At 45.0% G+C, this 26,040-nt stretch overlaps 1 protein-coding gene across 1 annotated transcript in view; it reads right to left on the reverse strand.

Moving 5' to 3' along the window:
• Window positions 1-2,430: 2,430 nt before the first annotated feature.
• TEKT3 (tektin 3) overlaps window positions 2,431-26,040 on the reverse strand; it is a 33,346-nt gene continuing 9,736 nt past the window's right edge. Inside the window, exons 3-8 of the mRNA XM_065897292.1 lie at window positions 24,478-24,561; window positions 19,743-19,813; window positions 16,686-16,829; window positions 14,070-14,292; window positions 10,648-10,802; window positions 2,431-2,771 (exon numbers count right to left, since the gene is read on the reverse strand). Coding sequence (XP_065753364.1) covers window positions 2,555-2,771; window positions 10,648-10,802; window positions 14,070-14,292; window positions 16,686-16,829; window positions 19,743-19,813; window positions 24,478-24,561 — 894 coding nt within the window. The 3' untranslated portion in view covers window positions 2,431-2,554. The remainder of the gene's footprint in view (window positions 2,772-10,647; window positions 10,803-14,069; window positions 14,293-16,685; window positions 16,830-19,742; window positions 19,814-24,477; window positions 24,562-26,040) is intronic.

The raw sequence follows: 26,040 nt of genomic DNA on the forward strand, positions 1-26,040 counted from the left end.
GAAACAGGCAAATAACAAGGACTAGCAATTGACAGAAGAAATGCAAGGGTCCAGTGAACAATGTTCTACGTCACTATTTACTAAAGATGAGCTGGTGAAGAAAGATAACACAGGATCATCAAGATGCAGAAAGACAGGCCCTCTTACAGGCTGGTGGTGGAGTGCTGAGTAACGTAAAGTTTCAGGAGGTCGATTTGATAATACACTGCAAAAGCCTTTTTCAGTGTGTGCCTGACTTCTCATGTAACGACTCCAGATCTAGGAACCTTCCTTAAGCAAAATATTAAAGATGTTTGCACACATTTCACTAACAAGATTAAATCATGGCTACATGGTGATAAAGAAGAGTCAGGCACAACAAAAATATTCGATAATGGGGAATTGGTCATAGAACATTCTAGAACCTCAGGACAATGGAATATTAAAAAGCCATTAAAATGAAGTTATGGAAAGGGATTAAATGACATGGAAAGAGTATACATTTTCAAGTGCAAAAGCGTAAATGAGCTGAGGTGAGCAAAGCACTGGGAATGGTTTCAGCCCAAAGTAAGTGCTTTGTAAGGGCTACTTTATTTGGGATTCCATTTCTGAAAGGAAAATGTGCATAAAAATACAGAAATAGAATATAGGTATATCAAAGCATCTAGTTAGTTTAGAAGTATGGAAGAGTTTTATTTTCTTCTTTTGCTCATCTGTATTTTCTCTTTTTTTAATCGAAGTATAGTTGACTTACAATATTATATTAGTTTCAGGCATACAATATAGTGATTCAATATTTTTATAGAATAAAATAATAACTCCATTTAAAGTTATTATAACACAATGGCTGTATTTCCCTGTGCTTATTTATTTTATACATAGTAGTGTGTACCTCTTAATCCCCTACCCCTCTCTTGCCCCTCCCGCTTCCCTTTCCCCTCTTGTAACCACTAGTTTGTTCTCTGTATCTGTGGGTCTGTTTCTGTTTTGCTATATTCACTCGTTTGTTTTATTTTTTAGACTCCACGTATACGTGATAACATAGTGAAATAAGTCAGGCAGAGAAAGACAAATACTGTTATCCCTCACCTGTATTTTCTGAAATCTCCAAGAGTGGTTATTTATTGTTTTTAGAGACACCAAGGCAAGGTTTTAAAAAATGATGTTGTGGGGCTTCCCTGGTGCCGCAGTGGTTGAGAGTCCGCCTGCCGATGCAGGGGACACGGGTTCGTGCCCTGGTCTGGGAAGATCCCACATGCCACGGAGCAGCTGGGCCCGTGAGCCATGGCCGCTGAGCCTGCGTGTCCGGAGCCTGTGCTCCGCAACGGGAGCGGCCACAACAGTGAGAGGCCCACATACCGCAAAAAAAAAAAAAAAAAAAAAAATGATGTTGTGCATTAACGGCGAATGACATGGAAACCCATTTATAGTATAATATATGAATAAGGAAAAGGAGATTACAAATCAGAAGTGTGGTCCCAAGTGTTATTAATTATGTATTTAAATATAAGCATTACATATGTGTAAATAAACACTGCATATTACCTGTATATGTAAATAAATTTTATAGACACATATACTGTCACAGAAAAAGGACTGAAAGCATATACCATAAAATGCTGACCAACTTCAGTGATTATTTCTGGGTGCTGTGATAGCAAGTAATTTACAAGGAGTTCTGGGTGTGTCCTTTCCCTATTTTCCAAAACAGATATCAGCAAATGTTTTTCATTTGTAATAAAGAAAAAGTTATTTTAAAAAAATAAGCAACCCCTGAGATGAGACAGGACCCCCTAGAATGTAAGTGATGTCCCATTTTTCGGCCCACCCAAAGTTAGCAACTTTTTGTCACCCTGGGCCCTCAGGGCTCACCCGCCTGTGAGGTTAGAGAGTTCTGCTGATTTGTTGTAACATGCTTCGTGCTTCTCCCCTCTTGGGTTTCCACGGCCATCTCTCCAATTCAAACTTTCCTTACCCAGTCATTGCTTTCACAGGGCCATGTCCCTGCACAGAGCTGTCCATCACTCCCCCTACCCTTGAACCCACCCCCCGCAACTTTCCAGGGGTCTCAGCCGTCCTGTTTCTTCATACACACCCTACGTTATGAATCACAGCCAAACGGGTCTACTTACTATTGTCCAAATGCACTCTCTATTTTTCCACGTTCGATTTTGCTCAAACTATCCCCGGCTACTACCTTCCAGAGGCCTCTCCGTTTCTCTCAGAACCCACCTGCTGGGATACCTGCCTCCACGGCCTCAGAAAAAAATACATTGCTCCTTTCCAGCCCATTCATGTTACACAGAGAGTAACAAGAGTAATACAAATAAGGGTTCTTACCTTGTCTATTACATCGATTGTTTTTCTCTGGCCCAGAGGCCTAGTAAATCGTCGGGAACGAAGGTTTGGAGGCAAACGAAAGGTTTTTACGAGACAGGACCGCGGCACATGTCTATAAATACGATCCTTTAATAAGTGAATATAAATCGGCCCTCGTGTAAGTGCGCGCGTGCGCGCGCGGCGCCCTGGTTCCACCTTACCTGGGGAGCATCACACCTAGTCCAGGGGAGGGGCCCTAGCAGAAGCCCACCAGCCGCCGGGTGCTGGGGAAGCTCCTGCGCATGCTCACGCACTTCTCCTGGTCGATGTACAGGGAGTTGGCTTTGACCGCCAGGTCGTGCTCCAGGGTGGCCTTGGTGTGGACCAGCGACTGCAGGGTGTCCTCCGCGTCCTTCAGGCGCTGCTGCAGGGTCTGGATGGTGTCGTCCACCTCGTACACCTCGTTAACCAGGCTGCGTGGGGAAGAGGCACCGGTTAGGTTAGCAGCAGTCACGCTGGTTATCAGCTCCACCGGCGCCGAGTGTGGTTACTGAATTGCCACCGGTCACATCAACCTCAGAACTACTTCACGCTGCAAAGCCGCAAAGCAAACAGGACGATCCAAAAGGCACACCAAGGACATTCGGGGGGCACCAAAAAGTTTTCATACATGCATTGCGCATACACGCGAATATTAGACCTTATAACATTTAAAAAGGTAAACTTTTAAACATTTGGTTTTTTTTAATAGTAAAGATGGGGAAAATGGAAACAGCTCAATTTTCATGCATTTACTTTATCATTGAAAGCTGTTTATATAGTGAGGAAGAGGGGAACGCCCAGCTTTATTGGGCGGCTAGAATTCAGCCCAACCTGTTAACTACGGTGGGGGAGGGGTTAGTTAATGGGCACTCCTCCAATTATAATGCCCCTCCCCCCAGCAATGCCCCAAGGTTCCAGAGTAAATATCGAAACGTCAAAAACCTAATGGGACATGAAAATGATAATTCATGAAATCAGCTACGTAAACCATGAAACAAGCTGTCGTTCTGATGATGAAAAACATGACACATTTTTCAAGACAGAAAGGAAAAAAGTCATCATTTCATGTAAAAAATCTAGCATCCCTCCTCAAATTATTTTAACTGATATCATTTTCATTTCTTTGATTATCAGTGAAACTTTCCTAAATGTCTATTGGGCATTTTGCAATTTTTCCATGAATTGCCTCTTCCTGTCTTTTGCTCATTTTTCTATTGGGGTATTACTAATTATCTTAAACTTTGGCAAAAAGTTCTTTAAGTTTTAGGCATATTACATTTTTTTTTTTTTTTTTTTGGTCTGTTAAGCTTGTGGCAAATGTTTTCTCTAATTTGTTTTTTACCTTTTAATTTAGCTTATATTTCGTTATACATAAGATTTCAATTTTTAGTTAGCTAAATCTTTCTTTTTCTGTGATTTCTTCTGTTGTGTTTATATTTAGAAACTCTTTCTCCTCCCAGAGAGCAATTAAGCAAGGACTGCTTTACCCTCTGATTTGGCCAATAATATCCAAGGGGTGGGACCATGTGGTCAATCAAGAGAAAGAATACTAAACAGGTTATAAAAGACAATAGTAAGGATAATAACTTATCTCGGTTGAAACCACCAACTCCAAATTCATCAAATTTTGCCCAGTGATTCAGAGCTAAAGTTTTCTTTGTTGGGGATGTTCATTTATCAGCAGACTGGTTGGGGCGGGGGAGGGCGGGTGTGTGCATGAAATTAACTAAAATGTACCATAATATAAAGAGAATAGTGACAGTGAACAAATAGGGGTGTGGACGTCGCTGCAGGCGGAAAAGGATTTCACGACCGTAGAAAAATACCCAGACCATGTGGAAATCATTATACCAAGACCATTTTATAGCTTCACAGGCTTTGCCACTGGAAGATAAATGGCAGAGGTCATCAAGCCCAGCTTCCTTGTTCTACAGACAAGGAAATTGAGCCCCAGGGACTGACGAACTGCTCTCCCCACAGGCAGACGGCCTGCATGTGTTTATACACCACTCACAGTTATCCAGGAAGCTAAGAAGGAAATCAGGAGTCTCGGTGGCCATAATAAGGAACTGGGTCCCATTTCCTGCCCCGCCCACTCAGCTCCCAGAAGCAGAGACCTGGGAAGTTGGCCTCGGCCCTGGACCCTCTGGGTGAGACCATCTCACTTCTATTTGTCATCCCCACAGCGCAGGCCTCCCAGATAATACACAGGAGGCCCAGTTAAATTTGAATTTCAGATAAACACGTATGTTTTTAGTCCAAGTATTTTTTTCACTGCGGTAAAATATAAACAACATAAAATTTACCGTCGGAGCCATTTTTAAGCGTGCAGTTTGGTGGCATCATGGGTAGTCGCACGGCCATCACCACCCTCCACCCACAGAACTCTTTTCATCTTGCAAAATGGCAGCTCTGTCCCCTTTCGACACTAACCCCTATTCCGCCCCGCGACCCCCATCCCCCGGCAACCACCGTTCTTCTTTCTGTCTCTATGAATCTGGCCACACTAGGTGCTTCACACAAGTGGCATCATCCAGTATTTGTCCTTCTGTAACTGGTTTGTTTCACTCAGCAAACTGTCCTCAAGGTTCATCCATGTGGTAGCACGTGTCAGAATCTCCTTTCTTTTTAAGGCTGAATAATATTCACTACAAGTATTTTTACTTACCATAAGTGTTTTCTGTGTGAAGATGCCTTGCGGTATTGGGGATATACTAATGCTAAAAAATTATTCATCGTTTATCTGAGATTCATATTTACCTGGCCGCCAATCTGCAAAATCTGGCAACCCTACCACAAGAACCAAAATAGTGTCAGGCCCAAAATGAGCTCTCACAGAATATTCATTTAAGATGGCACCAAAGCCACAACGTCTCTACTCAAAACCCTCCGCCCCCTGCTTTTGGTAAAGGACAAATTGTAAACGTGTTTAAGGAGATGCACCAAATCAGCAGCTGCTGGTTAAGGTTGGGGGGTGGTGCTGGTGGGGGGGGAGAGGAGAGGGCAGAAAAGAGGCTCTTGTTTTTTACTCCATATGGATCTGTACTGTTTGAATTTGTTTTAAAATCAGAGCGTGTCTCTCTCTTAACTGTGAATTTAAACAAAGTGAAAAGTTTGACAGAAAACGATAAAGGAACAATGCAATGCCTTCGCTGTGTTATCCTGTACTGGGTATTATTATGAGAGAACAAGAGGAAACAAGATCCTGATGATAATGGACACCGTAGCCAGACATGGAATACTATGCAGGCAATACTTTTTAAACAAGAATTTGTTTTTGCCTTGGGGAAGGAAACTCAGAATACAATGTTGGTTGAAAAAGTCAGGATACAGAACTCTACATGCAGCGTGATCACATTTTGTTAACGTGCCTGGTGGCAACCATGGTTATCCCTCAACGGCGAGGAGAATTGACGGTGATTTTTATTTTTTATTTCATTTTCTGATTTTCTATCACGAACAGATACAGCTCTTAACGCCAGAAAGAAAACAATAAATAGTTTCCAAAAAGGAAACACAATTTTGAGGGACTTGAACTCTCTTTGGCCTTGAACTCAGAGAGGTTACCTGAAATACCTCGGCTGGACCGACACCGCGACGGGGCAAACATCACATCTCCATCCGAGGCCACAGCGGACAAATGAAGGGGGTCTGGAGACTCCCCAGGACCTCCCTGCAGGCCCACGTTCTGGACACACCCTCCCTGGTGGGTATGCCCGCCAGGGGCTCACCCACGCCAAGGTGGGGTACAGAGCAGATGAATCACCAGCACCCCAGGCCACCTGCCTGTCCCATCTCAGGCCATGGTGACGTCATCCTTGTGGATGCTGGAACCAAAGGTCTTCTGATCATCCCTGACCCCACCCTCTTCCTCACACCCCTATGTAAAAATCTGTGGTACCTGTCTTCCCGCGCCCCTGCGCCCTTCCTCTCCACTGTGCAGGCAAGTCCTTGAATGTCCCTGCTCCGTGTCTGACCTCAGGGTCTCCCCCTTGCCGTCCCCTCAGCCCACGATGCTCTTATTCCACTCTTCATCCCGCTAATTTACGCCATCCTCAAAGCCCGGCTGGACAGACCCTTCTTAGGGAAGTCCCTCCCTCAGCCCTGGGACTAGTTCGCTGCCAGATATCGATGTCGTGTGTTCCAAGAGCGCCAGCCCTTCTGTGGCCCTCGGGGTGCTTGTCGTGGCCTGTGTGCTACATCTCCCTGCCGGCCGTCAGGTCCGGGAAAGTGACATCCACAGCCCCTCCTGCAGTTGACAGGGGCACAGAAAATGCTTGATGGATGGGAACCAACTTCTGTGTCCTAGGAGATGCAGCCCATGATGGGAGGTAGGAAGCTGCCCGGAAGTCCAAGTCAAGGGTCTCCCAGGAACGAGGAGCAGACCCCAGGTGATGAAGAGGGAGCACAGGCCAGAGGGAGCCACCTGCAGCCAGCCCGAGGTGGGGAGCACCGCAGAGCACCCCCAAAAGGCTCATGGATGCAACGACAAGCCGTGAAAACACACCCACACCGTGCATCTCCTTTCATCTTAGAGCCTGAACTGTCTTCTTACTTCCAATGGGGGAGGGAAGGAATTAAACTTAAGTGTGGGAGTTTCCTCTGGCCTGAGATCTGTAAACATAGCATCTGAGAACTGAGCTAAAGGCATATTTTGTTGTTGTTTAGGTCAGGCTGGATTTAAAAAGTAAGTTTCTCTTTTGAAGATCCCAGGGTATACAATACCACTAGCAAAGAAACACATCTTCAGAGAGGCTGTCGGACACAGCTGGTGATGGGATTTATGAGGGTGAGTTGTTTATAATCACACTGGCCTGCTTCTCGTCTCCCAGCCTTCCCTGAGCTGTTTTCACCGCTTCAAACGGAACCCTGAACCCAAAGGTAGGGACGGAGCAGGGTGACGTGTGAGTCTTCACTCCTGACAGCCAAACGTTAGTCTAGTGGAAAACTTATCTGTGAGGGCTCTTCTGAAAAAAGACACGTTAAAATACCAATTTTTTTTAAAAGCAATTCCAGATACTTAGAATGCAGGCAGCTAACATCCTGGTTTTCCCATCGCTGCGTGAAGGCAGCTCAGAGATAGGACACCTCCCTCAACTTTCGCCGTTAGAAATACGTTTCTCCTCCTCTTTCAAGGCCACGTTCCACTCTCAGTTTCCTTATTCTTGGCAGATGGCAGACAGCCGTTCTGCCGAAACCACTCATTTGGGGGGAAATTACAGAACTGAAAAAACAGTTTGCATTCAAATACAAATAAAACTACCGTCGTCTGAAAAAAATATATCAAGATTAAGTAAAGCAGAGCCTGGTCTGGCCTGCCCTCAAGGATGCCAAGAATGTTTAGAATTGCTCTTGAAAGCACCCATTTAGAAAAAGTTCAAATGCAAATCAAAGTCTTGAAATGGAAACAGCACTTTTTCTCTGTCCTCACTCCCCTGAGTTTATGGTCCTTGTGTTTTCTTCATCTAGACAGCCAAAGGGCTGCTTTCAGAATGATGAGTTGAATAAGAAAAATAATCCTCTCCTCCCTCAATAACAATCCTAAATTCCACTGCTGTTCCTCTAGGACCATATTTTTGGCAACGATATTTTAACAAGAAATCTTTACGGAAACAAAAGTAGGTTTTGTCCTGAAGTCAGTAAAGGAGCTGAGGAAATAGACACACTGCAGGGTCGACAGGAAGTAAAGGAAAAGCAAATTCTGTTTAGCCGTGAAGGGGGAGAAAAGAGGAAAAATCATTCAGCTTCTCAGAAGCAGCTGTGAATGCCTCATTGTCTGATAACTGCAAAGTCAAATTCGACCACGACTCAAAACCCTTCTGAAAAGCAACCCTGTGTTGGTCTGATGGCAGCCCAAACAATTTCTCTCTTCCCGGCTCTACTTTTTTTTTTTCTTTTGATAAATTTATTTATTTTTGGCTGCGTTGGGTCTTTGTTGCTGCATGCGGGCTTTCTCTAGTTGCGGCGAGCGGGAGCTACTCTTCGTTGCGGTGCGCAGGCTTCTCATGGAGGTGGCTTCTCTTGTTGCGGAGCACGGGCTCTAGGCGTGCGGACTTCAGTAGTTGTGGCTCACAGGCTCAGTAGCTGTGGCTCGTGAGCTCTAGAGCGCAGGGTCAGTGGTTGTGGCGCACGGGCTTAGTTGCTCCGCGGCATGTGGGATCTTCCCGGGCCAGGGCTCGAACCCGTGTCCCCTGCATTGGCAGGCGTATTCTTAACCACTGTGCCACCAGGGAAGTCCCCTGTCACTACTTTTGATGGCTCCGCAGAAATTGTCGGAGCATGAAACTTCAGCTCAGCTTCTCCCAATAATATTTGCATAAAACCACAATTCATGATCTAATCTAACTGGCCAAATGGGTGTGATCCCACTACCAGGTTCCTGTAATAAATAGATACTTCAGACTGGTTGCCTCCAGAGTGGTGGGCTGCTTCACCTCAATGATGGGCTGTGTGTGAGTCGGGGTTCTGTGGAACCCACTTGGAGAAACATGTGGCCTGGGTGACCTCCTCCATGGTGATGGCCCAGACGACAGCTCCACTAGGAGAAACGCAGCTACTGTGGGAGATGAAGGCCATTTGAACCTATTCTAGAGCACACCTCTTAGCATCCAACACAGACAACACGCGTGCTGCCCATGGAGGGTGTTTTGCAGTAACGTCTCCTCTGTGACCCTCTGTTTTATCCTCTGTGACCCTCTGTTTTATCTTCTGTGACCCTCTGTTTTATCCTCTGTGAGAGTGAGATGAGGATACAACACCTGCTTTGCTGACCCATCCCATGTGGGCCTTGAGAAGGCCAGATGAGCTTAGGTACAGGACAGCGGGGTGGCAAAGGCCCCATACAATGAAACATGGGGAAGCAGAAGCAAACTGCTGCTTTGTTTGAACGGAGCTCAGCAGGGAGATGGGCAAGGATTCTAACTATGTTTCTCCTTCCTCCCAGCAGTTGCCCGCTGGGTCACCGTCACTCAGCCCGCTTCTGCCTCCATTTACTTCTTTGTAAATTGAAGAGAATGCATAAGGTAAAGTATGCAGGACAGTGCCCGGCACAGAATAAGATCAATAAATGGCAACAGCTATTGTGATTGTCACCATCACCACCTTTATCATCATCTTTCTCATTCTTGGCCTCACAAAGACCACCCTTTCCTTCACAGCCTCACCCCACCGCTTGTTCCCTGGGTAAGAGCTCAAAGCCGCTTTGTCCCTAGGATATAAGGGAACTCAGTCGTGGACCAGGCAGACTACAAGGCTAGTGGTCTCTCCCACTGCTCCAGTTCAAGCGCTGCCGCTTCGTCCCTCCAGTTGCTATAAATTTCATTTGCTTCTGCACAAAGTGTTTCAAGACCTAAGCACGGCAATGATGCAATCCAGAAAGAGGCAGATAGGCAGGTACTGAGAAATTGGAAACGAAGCCAGAATGGGGGTGGGAGGGTGGCTAATTCCATTCAAGCCCATCCTGAAAGGAATCTTCCAAAGTTAAAAAGAAGAAGAAGAAAATACACCTAGTGTCCAGAAGATGAAGTGTAGTGTCGGATCCCTCCCACCGTGTACACGTGGGAGATGCTTGATGATGACCAGCTGCTTGCAATTTCTATCAAGAACAGAACAAACTGAAATGAGCTGAAATGAGCCATCGGGGTTTAGGGGATCCTGAGCATGCTCTTAACGATGAGAGCAGGAATGAAGCACCCAAAGAAGCAGATGAGGGCAACGCTGAGAGCCAACAGATGGGGTGGGGGGAGTTGGCACCCAAAGTCCCTTTTCCGATCAGTCAGGGGCACTCGGACACACACAGCAGCCAACCTCTGTACTGTTTCCGAGACAGGGGATCTGGAAACTCCGGACACTCCAGGGAGGTGCAAAGGAGCCCAACGTCACCTCCACCCCCTGAATGAGGCTAAGTTAACACTATTCTTGTGTGTAGTGTTGATGTCATTTCCTTTTTGTTTTAGTCGCGGTAAAATAGACAGAACACAAAATTTACCATCTCAGCTCTTAAGTTCCTGGCATTAAGTACATTCACAAACTTGGCAACCATCACCACCTTCCATCTCGAGAACTTTCCATCATCCCAAACTGAAAATCCGGGCTGTTAAACACGAACCCCATTACTGACACTTTAAAGGAGGCTCTAGCGCCGTGACCATCTCTAGGCTGCTCTACATCCCCATGTGCTGGTGGACGAGCCTTAGGAGCTCAGAGCTGCCGGCAGCCTGGGGGTTTCCCCAGGGGAGCCCGAGCTGGCCCTGAGGGCGCCCCCCCTCCCCATCACCGTGACCCCCACCTGGTTCTCCCCTCGCTCACCGCAGCTGAGCCATGTCTCTGCAGAGCTCTATGTTGGGCCTCCGCGTACGCTCATCCAGCCTGGTCTGAGCCACCTTCAGGAAGGCGCACTTGTCACTGATGGCTTTCTTGATGGATTCGATGGTCATCTCCGTCTGGAAAATCTCCTGCAGGGTCTGTACCAGGAGAAGCAAACGCCCGGGGCTTTGGTGCCGGGCCCTCAACAACCTGCTCCCCGACCCGTGCATCGGTGGCCGGGCCTCCCCCTGACGGGAAGGAGGATTGTCTGAGGGCCTCCTCCCACCAGGCCCATCACGGGACCCGCGGTGGGAGGTGCGGCACCTGCTCCCACCCTTTGGAGAGCATCTCCTCCTGACTCAGCGTGCGAGCACTTAGGCCACAGAAATGGGCGAATGCCGCCAATCCGAGCTCGCTTTCTCCTTTTCCCTCAGATCACCGGCTGTTAGATATTTACTGATACACATTTGCACGTGACTCCGAAAAAAGGGAGGCCAGCAGCTTCGAGGGTCCCTGCTTCCCTCCCACGTCGGTGTATCCTTGCTTCTATCTTCCTGCTGCCTCTCCTCACTAATCTCAGAGAGGTTTTCCTGCTAGGGGAGGATTTGCCTTGAGGCAAATCGAGGTCAAGCTTTGGGGTGTCTCACTTGCAAGGGAGGAGCTCATAATCTGGTAACCCCAATTTTATATTCTTCTCTCCTTAAAGAAGGTCCCCCGGTTACCTAAACCTGAATCCCTCCCTGGTTTGTCTTCCTCTTCTGACAAGCAAGCCCCCTTCTTGTGCTCTGAAAACCCTGCCTTCTCCTTTGCCTACGACCTTGACCTCTGCCCACCCCGGGTCTCCACACCCCCCCATTAGTCCCCTCTTCTTCAGCCACTTTCCTGTGGCCTGAGGATGCCCCCCAACCATCACCCAAATTCCTTTGAACCCTCATGCCTTTCCCACCACGCTCTCATCCAATCCCGCTGGGTCCTCTCCGGCTGGTACCTCCCCAACCTCTCCTCAAGTTCACAGCCACATGGACTCAGCAGTGGCCTTGCCTACTCCCTCCACGTGCCACCCACCTAACCTCCCAGTGGCCCCCGTATCCTGTCTCTGGCCCTGGTTGTTCTGGTGAGACCACGCACTCAAAGTCAATGATGAGGCCTCTCCGGAGTGTCCCTCCCCTAGAAACCCTCGCCTTGCTTACTTCTCTGGCCAACTGCTATCCTAATCCTTAATTTTGTCTCTAACTCCTTCTCCTCACTCCAGTGCAAGGTGCTGCCCTTAACCCCTTCTCTGCTATCTCCTTTCTCCCTGCAGAGACCTCCTGTAACCACACAGCTTCAGCACTTGTGAAATCCAGGAACTCTTTCACCTGTCAGTTAAGCTCTGCCCTCTCTTCCAAGCTTTCAACCACCTGCTGAAAATCATTACACTGTTCTATCACCAAGGCCACCCTCAAGGGCTCCCCGCTCCACGAAGCCACCCCCATCTCTCACCACTGGAAATAACTGCTCCTTCTGCTAAACAAACAACCTTTTATCTGTAGCTCCAAAGGGTTCTTTCTGCACTTTTCTGATGGAACTTATCATTCTCTACATACGTTCCATTCTGATGGAACATATCATTTTCTACATATCATTTTCCACAAGATGGCAGGGTCAGTGAGTCATCATGTGTGTATACCCCAAAGCCCCTGGCACAGCACCTTGAATGTAGCTGTTATGAGTTGAATTCTATCCTCCTCAACCCCCCCAAATCCATATGTTGAAGCCCTAACCCCCAGATCCTGGAATGTGATCGTATTTGAAGGTAGAGCCTTCAAAGAGCTAATGAAGTTCTTTAATGAGGTCATTAGTGTTGATCCTAATCCAACCTGACTGGTGTCCTTATAAAGAGAGATTAGGAGACAGACAGGCATGGAGGGAAGAGAGCACGTGATGTGGTGTGGGAGAAGGCGCCTGTCTACAAGCCTAGGAGAGAGGCCTCAGGAGAAACCAACCCCACTGATAACCTGATCTCAGACTTCAGCCTCCAGGACTGGGAGAAAATAAATCTCTGTTGTTTAAGCCACCCAGTCTGTTGGGCTCTGTTACGGCAGCCAGAGCAAACTAATACAGTAGTAAACAAAACTTTGTTGACCAAAGGGACTCCATCGTGTCAGCCTTCTATCGATAAAAGGCCTTTAGGTGGCCCCTCACTGCCCAGGGGATGCCTGCCCATCAATGACGTCCACAGTCTGGCTCCACCTGCCTTTCCAAGCTTGTCTCTCTAGGGACACACACCGTCTGTGCCAGCCAGAGGGTCTCTTTACAGACCTGACTCAACCTCTGATTGGCTGGCTATACCTCCTGAGGCTTTGTCCATGATGCTGCCCCACCTGAATGCTCGCTTCTTCCTCCAAACTCCCAGAACAATTTCTGGGTTGGCTATTTGGCAACCGTGATTTGTCATGTTCTATTGTTTTTCATCGCGCATGAGCTTTTCATGTTACACGCACCTTCTCCACAAATATAAGCTTCCTGGGACGAAAACTACATTTTATCCTTCTCTCTTCCCTTCGCTGGATGTAGAAGCTGTCTGACCCAACAAATGTGTATCGCCCAAAGAAGACACCATGAGAAGGAAAGGTAAATTACTGCAGCCTGGGAAAACACAGTGCCCTCGATAGGATAACATCTCCTGAGAGCAACAGAGCCAACATGGTAAGGTTCTTAAAAAGAGAAATGAAACTACTCAATATTCTGCAATAACCTGTATTGGAAAAGAATCTGAAAAAGAATGAATATGTATATACGGATAACTGAACCACTACAGCTGAAACTAACACAACATTATAGATCAACTATACCCCAGTATAAGATAAAAATTAAATTAAGAAACAAAACCAGAAAACTATATGCAGCATAACCCACAGAAATAACAAGGACTCCAAGACCGATACTAAAAAAAGCAAGAGCACCTTGTTTATCTTGAAACCCATGAATTCTGCCTAAATCTTTCATCTTATTGTCCTTTTAAAGCACTTTCAGAAGTTCGATATCAGAAACATTTTGAACCACTTAATAGTCGCCTGTATTTGGTTTTGTATTCCAGAAAAAAAGGTCCGAAATAATTTAACAGAAAACATCCCTACCATATGTTCTAATAATAAATTCACTTCCTGGTTACATACGGTGATTCATTGAACGTTAATAATAATATTTTTGTTTCTATTAAATACTAGGAACCTTTCATGACATAGTGCATTCTTTGTGTTCCCATTTCCAATTCATGTTGGAGTCCAATTTCATGTTGACACCTAGCTACCTGGCTAAAATAAATGGTGCACTCTGTACCAGTTGTCATTTTTCTTAGTCTGTATGGCCAGGAAGTCATGTGCCTTACGGTGGAGATTTGTGGTCCCAGGTCAGCTGCGGGGGCCCCCCAGTGCTTGGCTTACCTTTGCGAGGTGAATCTGAATCTTATTTTTAGCATCTGCGGTCTCAGCAACGCGGCTGGTGAAAGCCAGGTTCACTTTGTTGAACTGATTCCACATCTCGTTGGCTGTCACCACCAGGAGGTTCTGGATGTCGTCTCTTAGTTTCGCAGAGGCAGCTCGCTCGCTCTGGGAGCGAAGAATATTGTCGTGGGTAAATTTGGCCCAGGTATCGGGCACTGAGACCCTGAAGAAAAAAGAAATAGACCCAGACAATGGAAACGATGATGAAGCAGCCTAGATTTTCTGTAGGCAACCGTTCGTCCTGAGAAAGAAAAAAACCCCAAATCACTTGATCCTGGTTTTACTGCACGAAGTGTAAACATCAGAGCAAAGCTTCTTTTAAAATTTTCTTAATTGCTCCTTGTTTGAGCGCGTTCCCTCTGTAAATCCGCAGCATAAATTAAGTCCTCTGCCAATGTGCAGGGGCGGGGGAGGGGATCGGTGAAGGGTATGAGTACGTCCATTCATTAGAAATGTGTCTCACCGGCCCCAGAAGCGTTACGAAAAAATATTCAGCCTCAGGACTAATCAAAGTGGTACTAATGAAAACAACAACATATTAACAACCCTTTGTCAGAATAACAAAGAATGAAGAGAATGATAATTTTCTGGTGAGCATGTTTAGAAAAAGATTCTCACATCCTGCAGGCAGGAAAGTTGAATTGGTACGGCCGTGCCGGAGAGCAAATGTGTATAACTCAGAAATTCCACTTTAGAAAGTGTTTTTATTGAAATCTAATTGAAATCTAATTTATTGAAATCTAATATAACATGATATTAGCCTCAGGCGTGCAACGTAATGATTTGATTTATGGGTACATTGCAAAATGGTCACCACAGCAAGTCTAGCTGACAGCATCCACCATCACACACAGTTACAAACCTTTTTTCTTGAATGAGAATTTTTAAGATCTACTGTCTTAGCAACTTTCAACTATGCAACAGAGTATTGTTAACCAGTCACCATGCTGTACTTTATATCCCCGGACTAAAAATACAGAATGCTTCCTGAACTGGCACACCATCACTGAGCAAGGGCCGTGCTAATCTCTGTATCGATCCACTTCAGAAATTGATCCTAAGGAAATAACCCAAAGATGTACATGTAAGGAGATTCATTTTTAGCAGTGTTTATGCCAATCCCTGAAACACTGGAAACACGCTAACATGTCCCAAAGTAAAGAAAAATTTGAGTAAAGTATGGTACCTTTTAAAAAGTAATCCATACAGCATGCAAACTCATGCTGTAGTAGAATATTTTCACAAACAATGTATTTGACATATCCTGAAGTGAAAAATCAGACAGGCTATACAAACAGTACATGCGTAATACCAATCTTTAAAAATATAAATCGATATCTACACGAGTGGAAGAACACTGGAAGGACTGATGGTAAATTGTTAACATTGGGCCTCTCTGTGTGGTTTCTTTGCTTTATGGTGTAATAGGATGTCAAATGAGACTCTTACTGTCGATTAAGGTTTTAGCTCAGGCCATGATGACCAAAAATAACATCCTATCTGTTCCATACCCTGACACCCTATAAGAGACGGCTAAGAATTCATGCTGGAAATAGATGAGGCCCTTTATGGAGGACCAAGTGGTCAGAGTGTGTGTGGTTCGATCCCAGCCCACCCCCGCCTCCACGTCCACCCCAGAAGGAGAAAAGGAAGATGCTTCCTGCTCTCCTCAAATTAAGTAAGAGGCACTTCATGGGGACCACTTAGGACCTAGGGTCTGAATCTGATTCACACCTGAAGAATCTGAATGACAAAGTTGGTATCCGTTGCTGCTCCTATTACAGAAGAGCTAAGAGGGGGTCTGCTTTGGGGTGACCAGCCCTAAAGGGAGCTTTAAAGGGAGTCCCTTTAAAAGGGGGAGGGGCCATGAGTGTGAATATGGTTACGGTTACATAGGCATAGAAATTTGTTAAAACTCATCAAAATGTACACTAACGCCAAATGCATTTTAGCATAGGTGAATTTCACCTCAATCAAGTTGGTTTTTTTTAATGTTCTATGCCACTATTTTCCAAAGAGATGTGAAAGCGACAGGACCATTTTTATAAGATGGTAAAGAAAGATAGCAGGGTTATCAAGATGCAGAAAGACAGGCCCTCTCATAGAGAAAAGAGCATGAACCCAAGATCGTATCCAGGGGCCTGGCAAAGAAACCACGGACAGGGCAGGTGTAAGAAAGAGTGGAAATAAATTATTCAACATTCAGCTGTTGTTCAGCTTGTACTTCCCACCCCCGGCCCACGTCCAGGGCATCCGATACATTGGTAACATTTTATTTTCTTTGTGCTAAACTGTGTTTTCTAGGTTCTTCTGCCTCAAGCAGGTGCTATTTTCACAGTTAGAAATATAAACAATGAATATTCTTCTACAAAAGATTACAGGATGCAAGTGTCTGCAGAACACCGTGCTTACTGACGACCTGTCCATAGCAGGTGCCTCTTACCTTTCCGCATCCTCCCAGGATCTCCGATTTACCTGTGCGCTGCATCCTTTTGAAAGGAGAGAGAATGAATTAAGCGACATGGAAATCACAGCAGCGGCACGCGCCCTACTCACATGGCATCCACCTGCTCCACTCCGCGGAAGTAGCTGACGCCGTCTGACGTGTTTCGCAGGTGGTGGCATTTATCGTCGATGCGGCAAGCCGTCTGCTTGTCACTCAGGTCCTTCTCCAGCTCGTGCTGGGAAGCTCTGTTGGCTCTAAAACACAGAGGGGAGACGGAGTTTCAGGCTAAGGGAACAATGTCACAGGAGGAAGCATGACGGCCCTTCGGGATGGGTACCCACCACCACCCCCCACGCGCACCCGTGACTGCTCTCTGGGTCTCTCCTCCTTCCCACGATGTCCAACTTCTCCATTAAGAGCAGCGTCTCCTGGAGCTGTCCCTACATGTGGGCGATGAGAGCCCTGCCCACACTGTCCCTTCCATGGGCATGAGACGTGCAGACACACAGAAATTGGTATCTGGAGCTCCCCCAGGCTGGGGCCCATCTTCCTAGTACCCAAACCGCTCCAGACACGACACTGGTTTGGAGCAATCTGTCCACATCTGTGCCTCCCTTTCCTTCTTCCTTTTCCTCAGCTACATCCTAACCCCTCTCTCCTCCATTCCTAGAGTGCAATTCCCTGAGAAGTTAGGAGGTATTCACAGCCAGCCTCCCTCCAGCTGTAAATGACCTCACTTTGCAGTTGTGCCAGGCCTGGAGGTAGAAATCGAGGGTCAAAATGGACCTCCCCTGCAGGAGTCAGCGTGTGGGAAGAGGCCAGGAATTGGCAGCCCCCGGCCTCCCGCTCCCGCCAGAACCCTCCTGGGAAGGAAGAGGACGTGGTGAGCTCTGAGATGCCTGGCATTCCTGCCCTGCCATGCAGAGAGAGGACCCGGCAGGCAGCTCAGTCCCAAAGAGACAGGCCAGTGGGACAGGCATGGGTGACAGGTGAGCCACGCCCTGACTTGTGGCATAGTTCATTCCACATAGCATTACAGAGTGCCTACTCTGTGCCAGGATGCATCACGGACAAAGCAAACGTCTCCTCCCTAGAGGAGCTCACATCCTACAGGGGGGTGACAGGCAGTCCCCATAAGGAATAAGCAAATCCTGTGGTTTGTTAGCAGAACAATGCAGAAAACAAAGCAGGAAAAAGGGGGCCAGGAATGTGAGCTACGATTCTAAATAGGATGGTCAGGGTAGGACTCTCCTCAAGCAGGTGATACCAAGACTTGCAGAGGGAGAACCAGACCTTGCTGCCCATTGGAATATGTCAGGTTTTCCTCTGAGTGGAGTGAGAGACCACCGACTTACAATCTTAAAGGATCATTCTGGTGTGGGGTTAAGAACGGACTGCAGGGGACAGAGATACCCCATGAGCAGACCGGTGAGGCTACCCAGGTGAGAGATGGTGGTGGCCTGGACCAACGGGGCGGCAGTGAAGGAGGTGAGAAATGCTCAGATTCTGGAGACGCTTTAAAGATGGAACCAGGACTTATATACACGACCAAACATAAAATAGGTAGCTAGTGGGAAGCAGCCACATAGCACAGGGAGATCAGCTCAGTGCTCTGTGGCCACCTAGAGGGGTGGGATAGGGAGGGTGGGAGGGAGGGAGACGCAAGAGGGAGGAGGTATGGGGATATATGTATATGTATAGCTGATTCACTTGTTATACAGCAGAAACTAACACACCATTGTAAAGCAATTATACTCCGATAAAGATGTTAAAAAATAAATAAATAAAGAGCACAGGCTCTGGAGCAGAAAAGAAAAGTGAAAGTTAAGCCATTGGAATAGCAGGATTCCATCAGCAGAGGTGAGCAAATCTATGGGTGGGATGCAGGGCTGGGGGAGAAGACAGCAGGTCTTGCTTTACGTTTGAGTGTCCATTAAACATCCAAGCGGAGGTACCAAGTAGGTTGTTGGAATTGGGGAGAAATAAAAATTGGGCAATCGCATACAGAGAGCATGTGAAAAAGCCAGAGAACTGGATGATCCTAGAACATTTCTCTATTCCCAGCGCCCGATAAAGGTCTCGGCATAGAGGAGCCACCCAGGAAAGCCTGTGTGGAACTGAAGGGGCTGATCCTCTTTAAATTGGCCTGTGCCTTCAGGTAAGTCACTTGACCTGTCAAAGCTCTTTGTTTTGTTGCTTGTAAAGTGGAGATGAGGGTAGCAGTACACAGGTCATCTGCATTTTGTGAATTCTAAATCAGCGTGTGTGTGCAGAGGATGAAAGGAGAGGAAGCTGCATCCCTGCTGCTTCCGAGTTCAGGTTACTGGGTTGAAACTCTGGGATTCTTAGGTCTTTCTCATCTGTGGTCTGGGACCAAGATGCTCCCCAGGCTTCCTCTCTTGGGCTGACACCCTTGACCTCCTCTGACCTGACCTCAGAGCCTCCTTAGGAAGGCCTTCTATCCATCCACCGTCTTAGAGCCCAAGATGGGAGAGATCTAGGCCTCCATGTTGGTTTCTAATGAGATTCCATTCTCAGCTGAGATCCAAGCCCATCTCATGTTCCTTCCTTAATTGTTCCTTCAAGACAAGTGGAGCTGAAAACCTTCCTCCCATCACCTTTGCTGGACCGAGCCCAGTAACCATGTGAGAGCATCCTTAGCCAATCCTCAGCTATCCTCACCGATTTCTGAATTAAGGAGCCCTTCCAGTGACAGCTTGAGAGAGAACTCAGCCATCTGAATCTCACCGACCTTCATAGCATCAATCTTGATGGTCAGCAGACTGAGTGAGAAGAACTCACCACCTTTAGAACCACTATTCCTTTGGCTACATCACATGCTACCCCTGACAACATCAGTCCAGGCAGAATCATCATTTCCTCTGTGTGACACATTCAACACTACTTCTTTCCATGGCCGTCACCAAATGAACGTTGACCTTTCTAGTCCTATAAGGCGACAGGCTCGGCCAATATTTTTTCTATGCTGACAGCTGTTATCACAAGTACTCATTTTACCTTCTAAATAAAAACGTGTATGTGCATGCGGATGTGTGTCCATGTGTAAGATATCCTGACATAAGAAGCTAAGAGAAATCTGATTGGGAAGCGTGGAAGTACAGTTTCGTGATAGAGTTTCAACTGTATAGAGAGGTAAAAGCTCTTACGCCAGTTGGGCAATGGCCTTGTCCAAATGCAGCTTCATCCTTTCTTGACAACACAGAATAATATCAACCTCCTACCCAAGTGAAAAAAAAAAAAAGCCACATTAATGTTTTGATATTGAACATAACGTTCAGAGTCAACAATGTAACAAAACACTGATGAAGGAAAACTTTGTTTCTGGGAAAATCGTGAAGTAAAACAAGAAAAGAATTTTATACCCACTTATTTACCTACACGCCCCCATGATATCGCTGTCTTAATATAAGACTGAGATTCACCCTTTACAGGGCTTTAGGGAAATATATTATGGAACAAGTTGGGACAGGGGTAAAATTTTAGGAGTTTCCTTTATTTTTTATCTCTGGTCTTTAATTGAATCAGTCAATCAATCAGTCAAATTCTGGTGATACACAAGGTTGAATTCAATGCATGGCTTCTTCTATACTAAGTATTCTTCCAAGAAAAGTGAATCTGGAAGGGAAAAGGACAGCCTAAAAGGCAGTTCTCTCAGGCAGTGCATGTGACCTCCAAAAGACCCAGTTTTTTGTTCCAAACGGAGGCCAACCTCCACCCTAGGAGGCCAGGTCTCCCCTTGTCCTGCCTCTGCCCTGCAGCCCAGCTGCTATACTCGTATAAAATCTGCACTATCCATGCCACTCTGCTTGACCACGCACATGGCATTTTGATGCTGCTAGGATGTATATATTGTTACACGTATAGCAGAGATCTTGTGTGGTAGCAGAGATTTTTTAAATAAATATTTACTTCCCTCTGAAATACATATTCACATTACAAAATTTAGGAACCCAAAATAGCACCTAGAAGACATTTAAAAAGTGCACATAACCATCGCTACCACTTTTTCAAGTGAAAAGTGGTCATACCATCATACTGAACACTGAACATGAAACTTGAACACTTTCCCATGACATAAAACTATACTGTGATGAACAAGCTCAAAACTAGACACCACCAAAGGGGACGCCTTTTTTCAAGGTTTTGACAAGTACAACCAAATTGCCCTTCAGAAGAGTTGTACCCATTTACAACAATAAACGAGTGTGAGCTTCCTCACACACCCAGTAGACACTAAGATTCCTCTCAATCTTTGCCAACATGAAAGGCCACCCCCCAGTAAAAGCACACTTGTTCAGATTTGCAGGTTAATATTATGACTGGGTATTTGTTCATGATTTGACTTTCTTCTCTTGTGAACCACCTGTTCATGTGCTTGTCTACCTTTTCTGTTATGTTTTTCTTACTTATAAATATCCTTGTATTTAAAATTCAATCCTTTCCCATTATATGACACATATATATATTTATATTTTTCTACCAGTTTGGCTCCTCCCTTTATATTTTGTGTGTGGTGTTTTTGATATACAGACATTTATGGTTTCTATGACATCAAACTATCAAATGTTCCCTTTGGGTTTCTGCCTTTGTTCCTTTGATTTTAGAGGCCTCTTCACTCCAATGTTAATTATTACTCGACTATATAGCCTTCTTATTCTTTTATTGTTTAATTGGTTAACGTAAAAATAGTATGCCTAGAGTTTATTTCAGTGATAACCCTCCTGTCTGATTCTTTGATACTCTGAATGACTGGAGTAAATGAAAAACGAAATTCCCATGACATGTTACCAAGTCCCCCTGCCTTTACAGGCAGCAAGGATTTCTCACACATTCTCACTGTACGTGGTGCCTGTCTTTGATATTTTTTGTTGTTTGGTCTTCATCTTTCTCTATGGCTTGGGGTGTGTGTGTGTGTGTGTGTGTGTGTGTGTGTGTGTGTGTGTGTAGCCATTTCATGGAGGTGTTGACAAAGGATACATGGAATACTGCTTAGAAAATATCACTTAAAAGCCAAAATCCCAGTGAGCTTTTATGCTATGTGTACACAATTCACACAGAGGGAATTCCTGGAACTTTCAGTGGAAAAAATTACGTTTAATGAGACTCTTGCTATAAAAAATCCCTTCAACACTAATTTTTATACTTGAATTTAAATAATGTCATATGGTGAACATCGTGGTTGGAAGCAGAAGGCTTCCTTGGAATAGGGAATGCCTGAAACCAAAGACTTTTGTAACTGTCCCCAACGCTAACTTACCTACTAGTCTGCACTCACACATGGGGCTGGTCTGGAAACGCCTCCATGAAGTGACTGCAGGGCAAGGGCCTTATTCCCTCAACCGCCCGTGAGAAGAAGGTTTGCCGGAAGGTGGTGGGTACAGACAGAGGGCAGAAGTGTGAGAAGAGCCCAGATGCCGTCAGACCGATAGCTGCCACCTGACACCCAGGGAAGTGAAGGTCATGGCAGAAAACCCAAGAACCACACACTAGGAGCCTGGCAAGTGGTGCCCCCCCCTTCTGGATCCTGAACTTGGGGAGGAAAAATAGACCCCAAGAATAAAAGGGGGGCAGTGACTTCTCTGAGTTTCTCAGAGTCTCAGTGGCCAAAATGAATACATTGTGGCTTAAGATGGAAAGAGAACAAGGAATCACATCCAAGCATTTGAAGAACCTTGAATTAATCCTACTATCTGAGCAGGTGAAACCTTTGCAAAGCATCTCTTATGGTTCTCCTCTTGGGAGCTGTGGTCTTGGGATGGGGTGGCGGAGCGTGGAGGTAGAATACAGACTTCACAGCCTTCGGCGTGCCCTCACCTCAAGCAACACTCCCCCCCCAACCGTTGCCTCGCCTCCCTGCGTCTTGGGTGGAATAGTGGTTAAAGACGTGCTCTGGCATCAGATAGCCCAGGTCCAATGCTGCCTTTGCAAATGCTGGGAGCAAAGGCAAGTTATAAACGAAGGGTAATAACACCTGCCTTTCTAGGCTGTGGGATAGATAATTATGTGCCTCGCAGATGGAAGCTCTCACTAAAGGGTAGGACTTATAATGCGACATGGGTCATAAAGTATGATTTAGACCTTAACCCTCACGTGCGATGTGGCCTCCGCCCTCTTCTTGGCTGAGGAATACTGGCCAGGTCACAAGAACTCCGAGTTCTGACCACACACATGGATGTGTGCTAACTCTCAGCTATACCCTGAACCGTGGATATACAATCATTTCTGGGACCTCACTGTTAAACCCAGACCCTGCTTCCTGTGGTTCTACGTATCCACAGATACATACAAACTTAAAGGCTTAACTGAGCCTTTTTAGGTTTGGGGTAAGTGGGTAAACTATCACACTCTTATCAGGTAGAATAGGCTACTGAAATCACACTTTAAAAATCAAACTACAAGTCCAAATGGAATCTGGATAATGGCAAATGTCACCTATAGGAGCAAGCACCCCATTTCTACAGACGGTGTGTTTTGATGACGACATTCTCAAATTCTCACTCATCCCTGAGTTTGGGAAGCAGCGGTGTTTCCTTAAAGATGTGCACTCCCAGTATTTGCTCCTGAGTCACTTGAAGTTGACCCATCACCCGGCTGGTTGTGAGGGGGCTGGGGTCCTACAAGCCATTTAGAGGCGGAAATCCCAGACGGGGAAGGCGTTTCTTGCTACTGGTGGTGAGAATCCACCCAGACATTCTTTGCATGCTGGTATCAGGGTTCTATTCAATACTGTCTCAGAGCAGAACCCTCTTGGGATGGAGTCATAGAACCAGTAACAGTACCATCAATAGGAAGGGGAAGGCAGAAGGCATCAGGGTCAAAGAAAAGTTCACTTTTAAGCTTCATGAATGTGAACCAAAAAATGAGTTACCAACGTACATATGTTTGGCACTTGGGGATGCAGAACGAATGCTTAATAGGTTATCCGGGCTAAAAAAAAAGAGAGACTGGGAAGGGTCCCAGGTACGTAAGGGCTGAAATCTTAAGGAATGGCAGAGATCTTGTGGGAGAGAGCCTAGGAGGTAAGCTCCCGGATGGCTGATCAAACGCTGTCCAAATGCATATACCCTTTGATACGTGGATTACAGTTTTGGAAATGTATCCTGAGGAAATAATCAGAAATACATACAGTTATCAATACGATGCATGTGTGGAGGCCGGGGCCACATGGGAAGAAACCTCTGGACCTTCCCCTCAATTTGGCTGTGAACCTAAAAATGCTCTAAAACATTGTCTTCTAAAAAAAACACAGCACTGCCTTTCCACGTCTACATTTAAGAAGAAACATCATTGGGCATTTATCCAACAAAAAAAGCACTATTCAAACGCATAGATACACTATAATTCTAACCTGGAAGATATGTCTGTGTGTCTTTAAGCTGGGTGGTATCTACCTAAGTATGATTATTAAAAAGACTGAAATACTCTAACATTAATAGTCATTTCTGTCTAATTGAACTTAGGCGATTTTTATCTTTACTGCATTTTTCAAATTCTCTCAATAAATATCCATTACTTTCATAACCCCCCCAAAATGTATCTTTTCTAAAAAATAAAATAAACAACAAAGTCCTACTGTATAGCACAGGAAACTATATTCAGTATCTTGTAATAAACCATAATGGAAAAGAATATGAAAAAGAATATACATATATATATGTATAACTGAATCACTTTGCTGTACACCAGAAACTAACACAACATTGTAAATCAACTATACTTCAATAAAAAATAAAATAAAATGTATCTTTTCTAAATACCATAAATATCTGATACTATAACTCCTTACTGTGTCTTTACATAACATCATTTTTTTGTTTCTATACATTAAACGCACGTTGGCAATGAGGTTTCTTGTTATTGAAGGGTTTGCCCCATATTTACCGTCAGCAACTCTGTTTCCACTTCATCATGAACTAGATCGATTCCCATTCTCTTCTCTCGATGAAACAGACATTCCCGGGCTACCTACAGATACACAAATAATGAAAAACACTAATACAACCTGACTAAAATCAGTGACTAGCACTTCTAATAACCTGTTTCTAAAACAAGGCAATAGATGCTCCCAATAGCAACTTTTCAAGCCATTTTCCTGGAAATCAAACAAGAAACTCAGTGTGACAACTAAGTGAATCCCTGCTGCTAGTGAAAAGGTAAAGAGTTTGAAAAAAATTCCTAATTTGGAAAGTTGACAAACTGAAGCAGATGGCATCTACTTAATCCCCACAAATCAGCATCTGAGAAAACTATTTGGCATCAATTCCTTCTAGAGAAATAGTTCAATAACCCAAATCATAGTCTTCAAGATCTTATTTCCAAATGTTTTCTACTGAGAAGAGTGAAGAAGAAACAAATGATTATTTAAAGACCTCAAAATATTTGTGTGACCAAAAATCCAGGTGATTATTGTTAAAGTACCATTTATTGTTTTCCTAATTATAAAAATAATATGCAGGGCTCCCCTGGTGGTGCAGTGGTTGAGAGTCCGCCTGCCGACGCAGGGGACACGGGTTTGTGCTCCGGTCCGGGAGGATCCCACATGCCGCGGAACGGCTGGGCCCGTGAGCCATGGCCGCTGAGCCTGCGTGTCCAGAGCCTGTGCTCCACAACGGGAAAGGCCACGACAGTGAGAGGCCCGCGTACCGCAAAAAAATAAAAAAAATAAAAAATAAAATAATAATATGCTTTAGCCATTAAAGAGAAAAAGTAGAGAGAAGTCAAAAATGAGTTATCCATACTCCTATCAGTTTTGTTTGTTTTTAACAGAAGTTACAATGCCCTCATAATTTTATTCTTTTTAGGATTGATGTTTAATAGTAGACTTGAAATAGTCTATGAGACAAAGTACATTAATGACTCCAATGGAAAACAGCTTAGATAGCCAACAACTAAATTATGCATGAAATAACATTATGTAAATGTTAAAATACTTTTTTCAAAGAGTAAGTATTTCATGACATGGGATGACTATAATGTTAAATTTTTAAAAAGCATAAAATATAATAGTATGTACACTGTAATCTGGATATGATGTCGTTGAACAAAATCTTGGAGTGAATCTCTAATTTTTTAATAGTATAATGTACACTGACTAGAAGATGAATTAATGGGTTGAAGGGAACTCTGATTATTTTAATGTGTATTACGAAATTGCTTTCCAGGAAGTTTCTACTCATCCATAGTCTACTAGCAATATCTGAAGTGTCCATCTTCTGCACTTTTGCCAACCCTACACATTATCGGTTTTCATTTTTGCAAATTTGATAAGCCAAAGACGGTTACTTCATTGACTTAGTTTGCATTTTTATTATTGAGTTTTAATATTTTTGTTTTATATACAGTTGATCATCAGTATTTCCTCTTTTGAGCTGTATCTGTTCATGGGACTAATTCTCATTTTAATTGGGATCTTCTGATACCGTGTTGATTGTAAATGTTTAAACA

Source organism: Phocoena phocoena, chromosome 19, assembly GCF_963924675.1.
Source record: "Phocoena phocoena chromosome 19, mPhoPho1.1, whole genome shotgun sequence".
Classification (NCBI taxonomy): domain Eukaryota; kingdom Metazoa; phylum Chordata; class Mammalia; order Artiodactyla; family Phocoenidae; genus Phocoena; species Phocoena phocoena.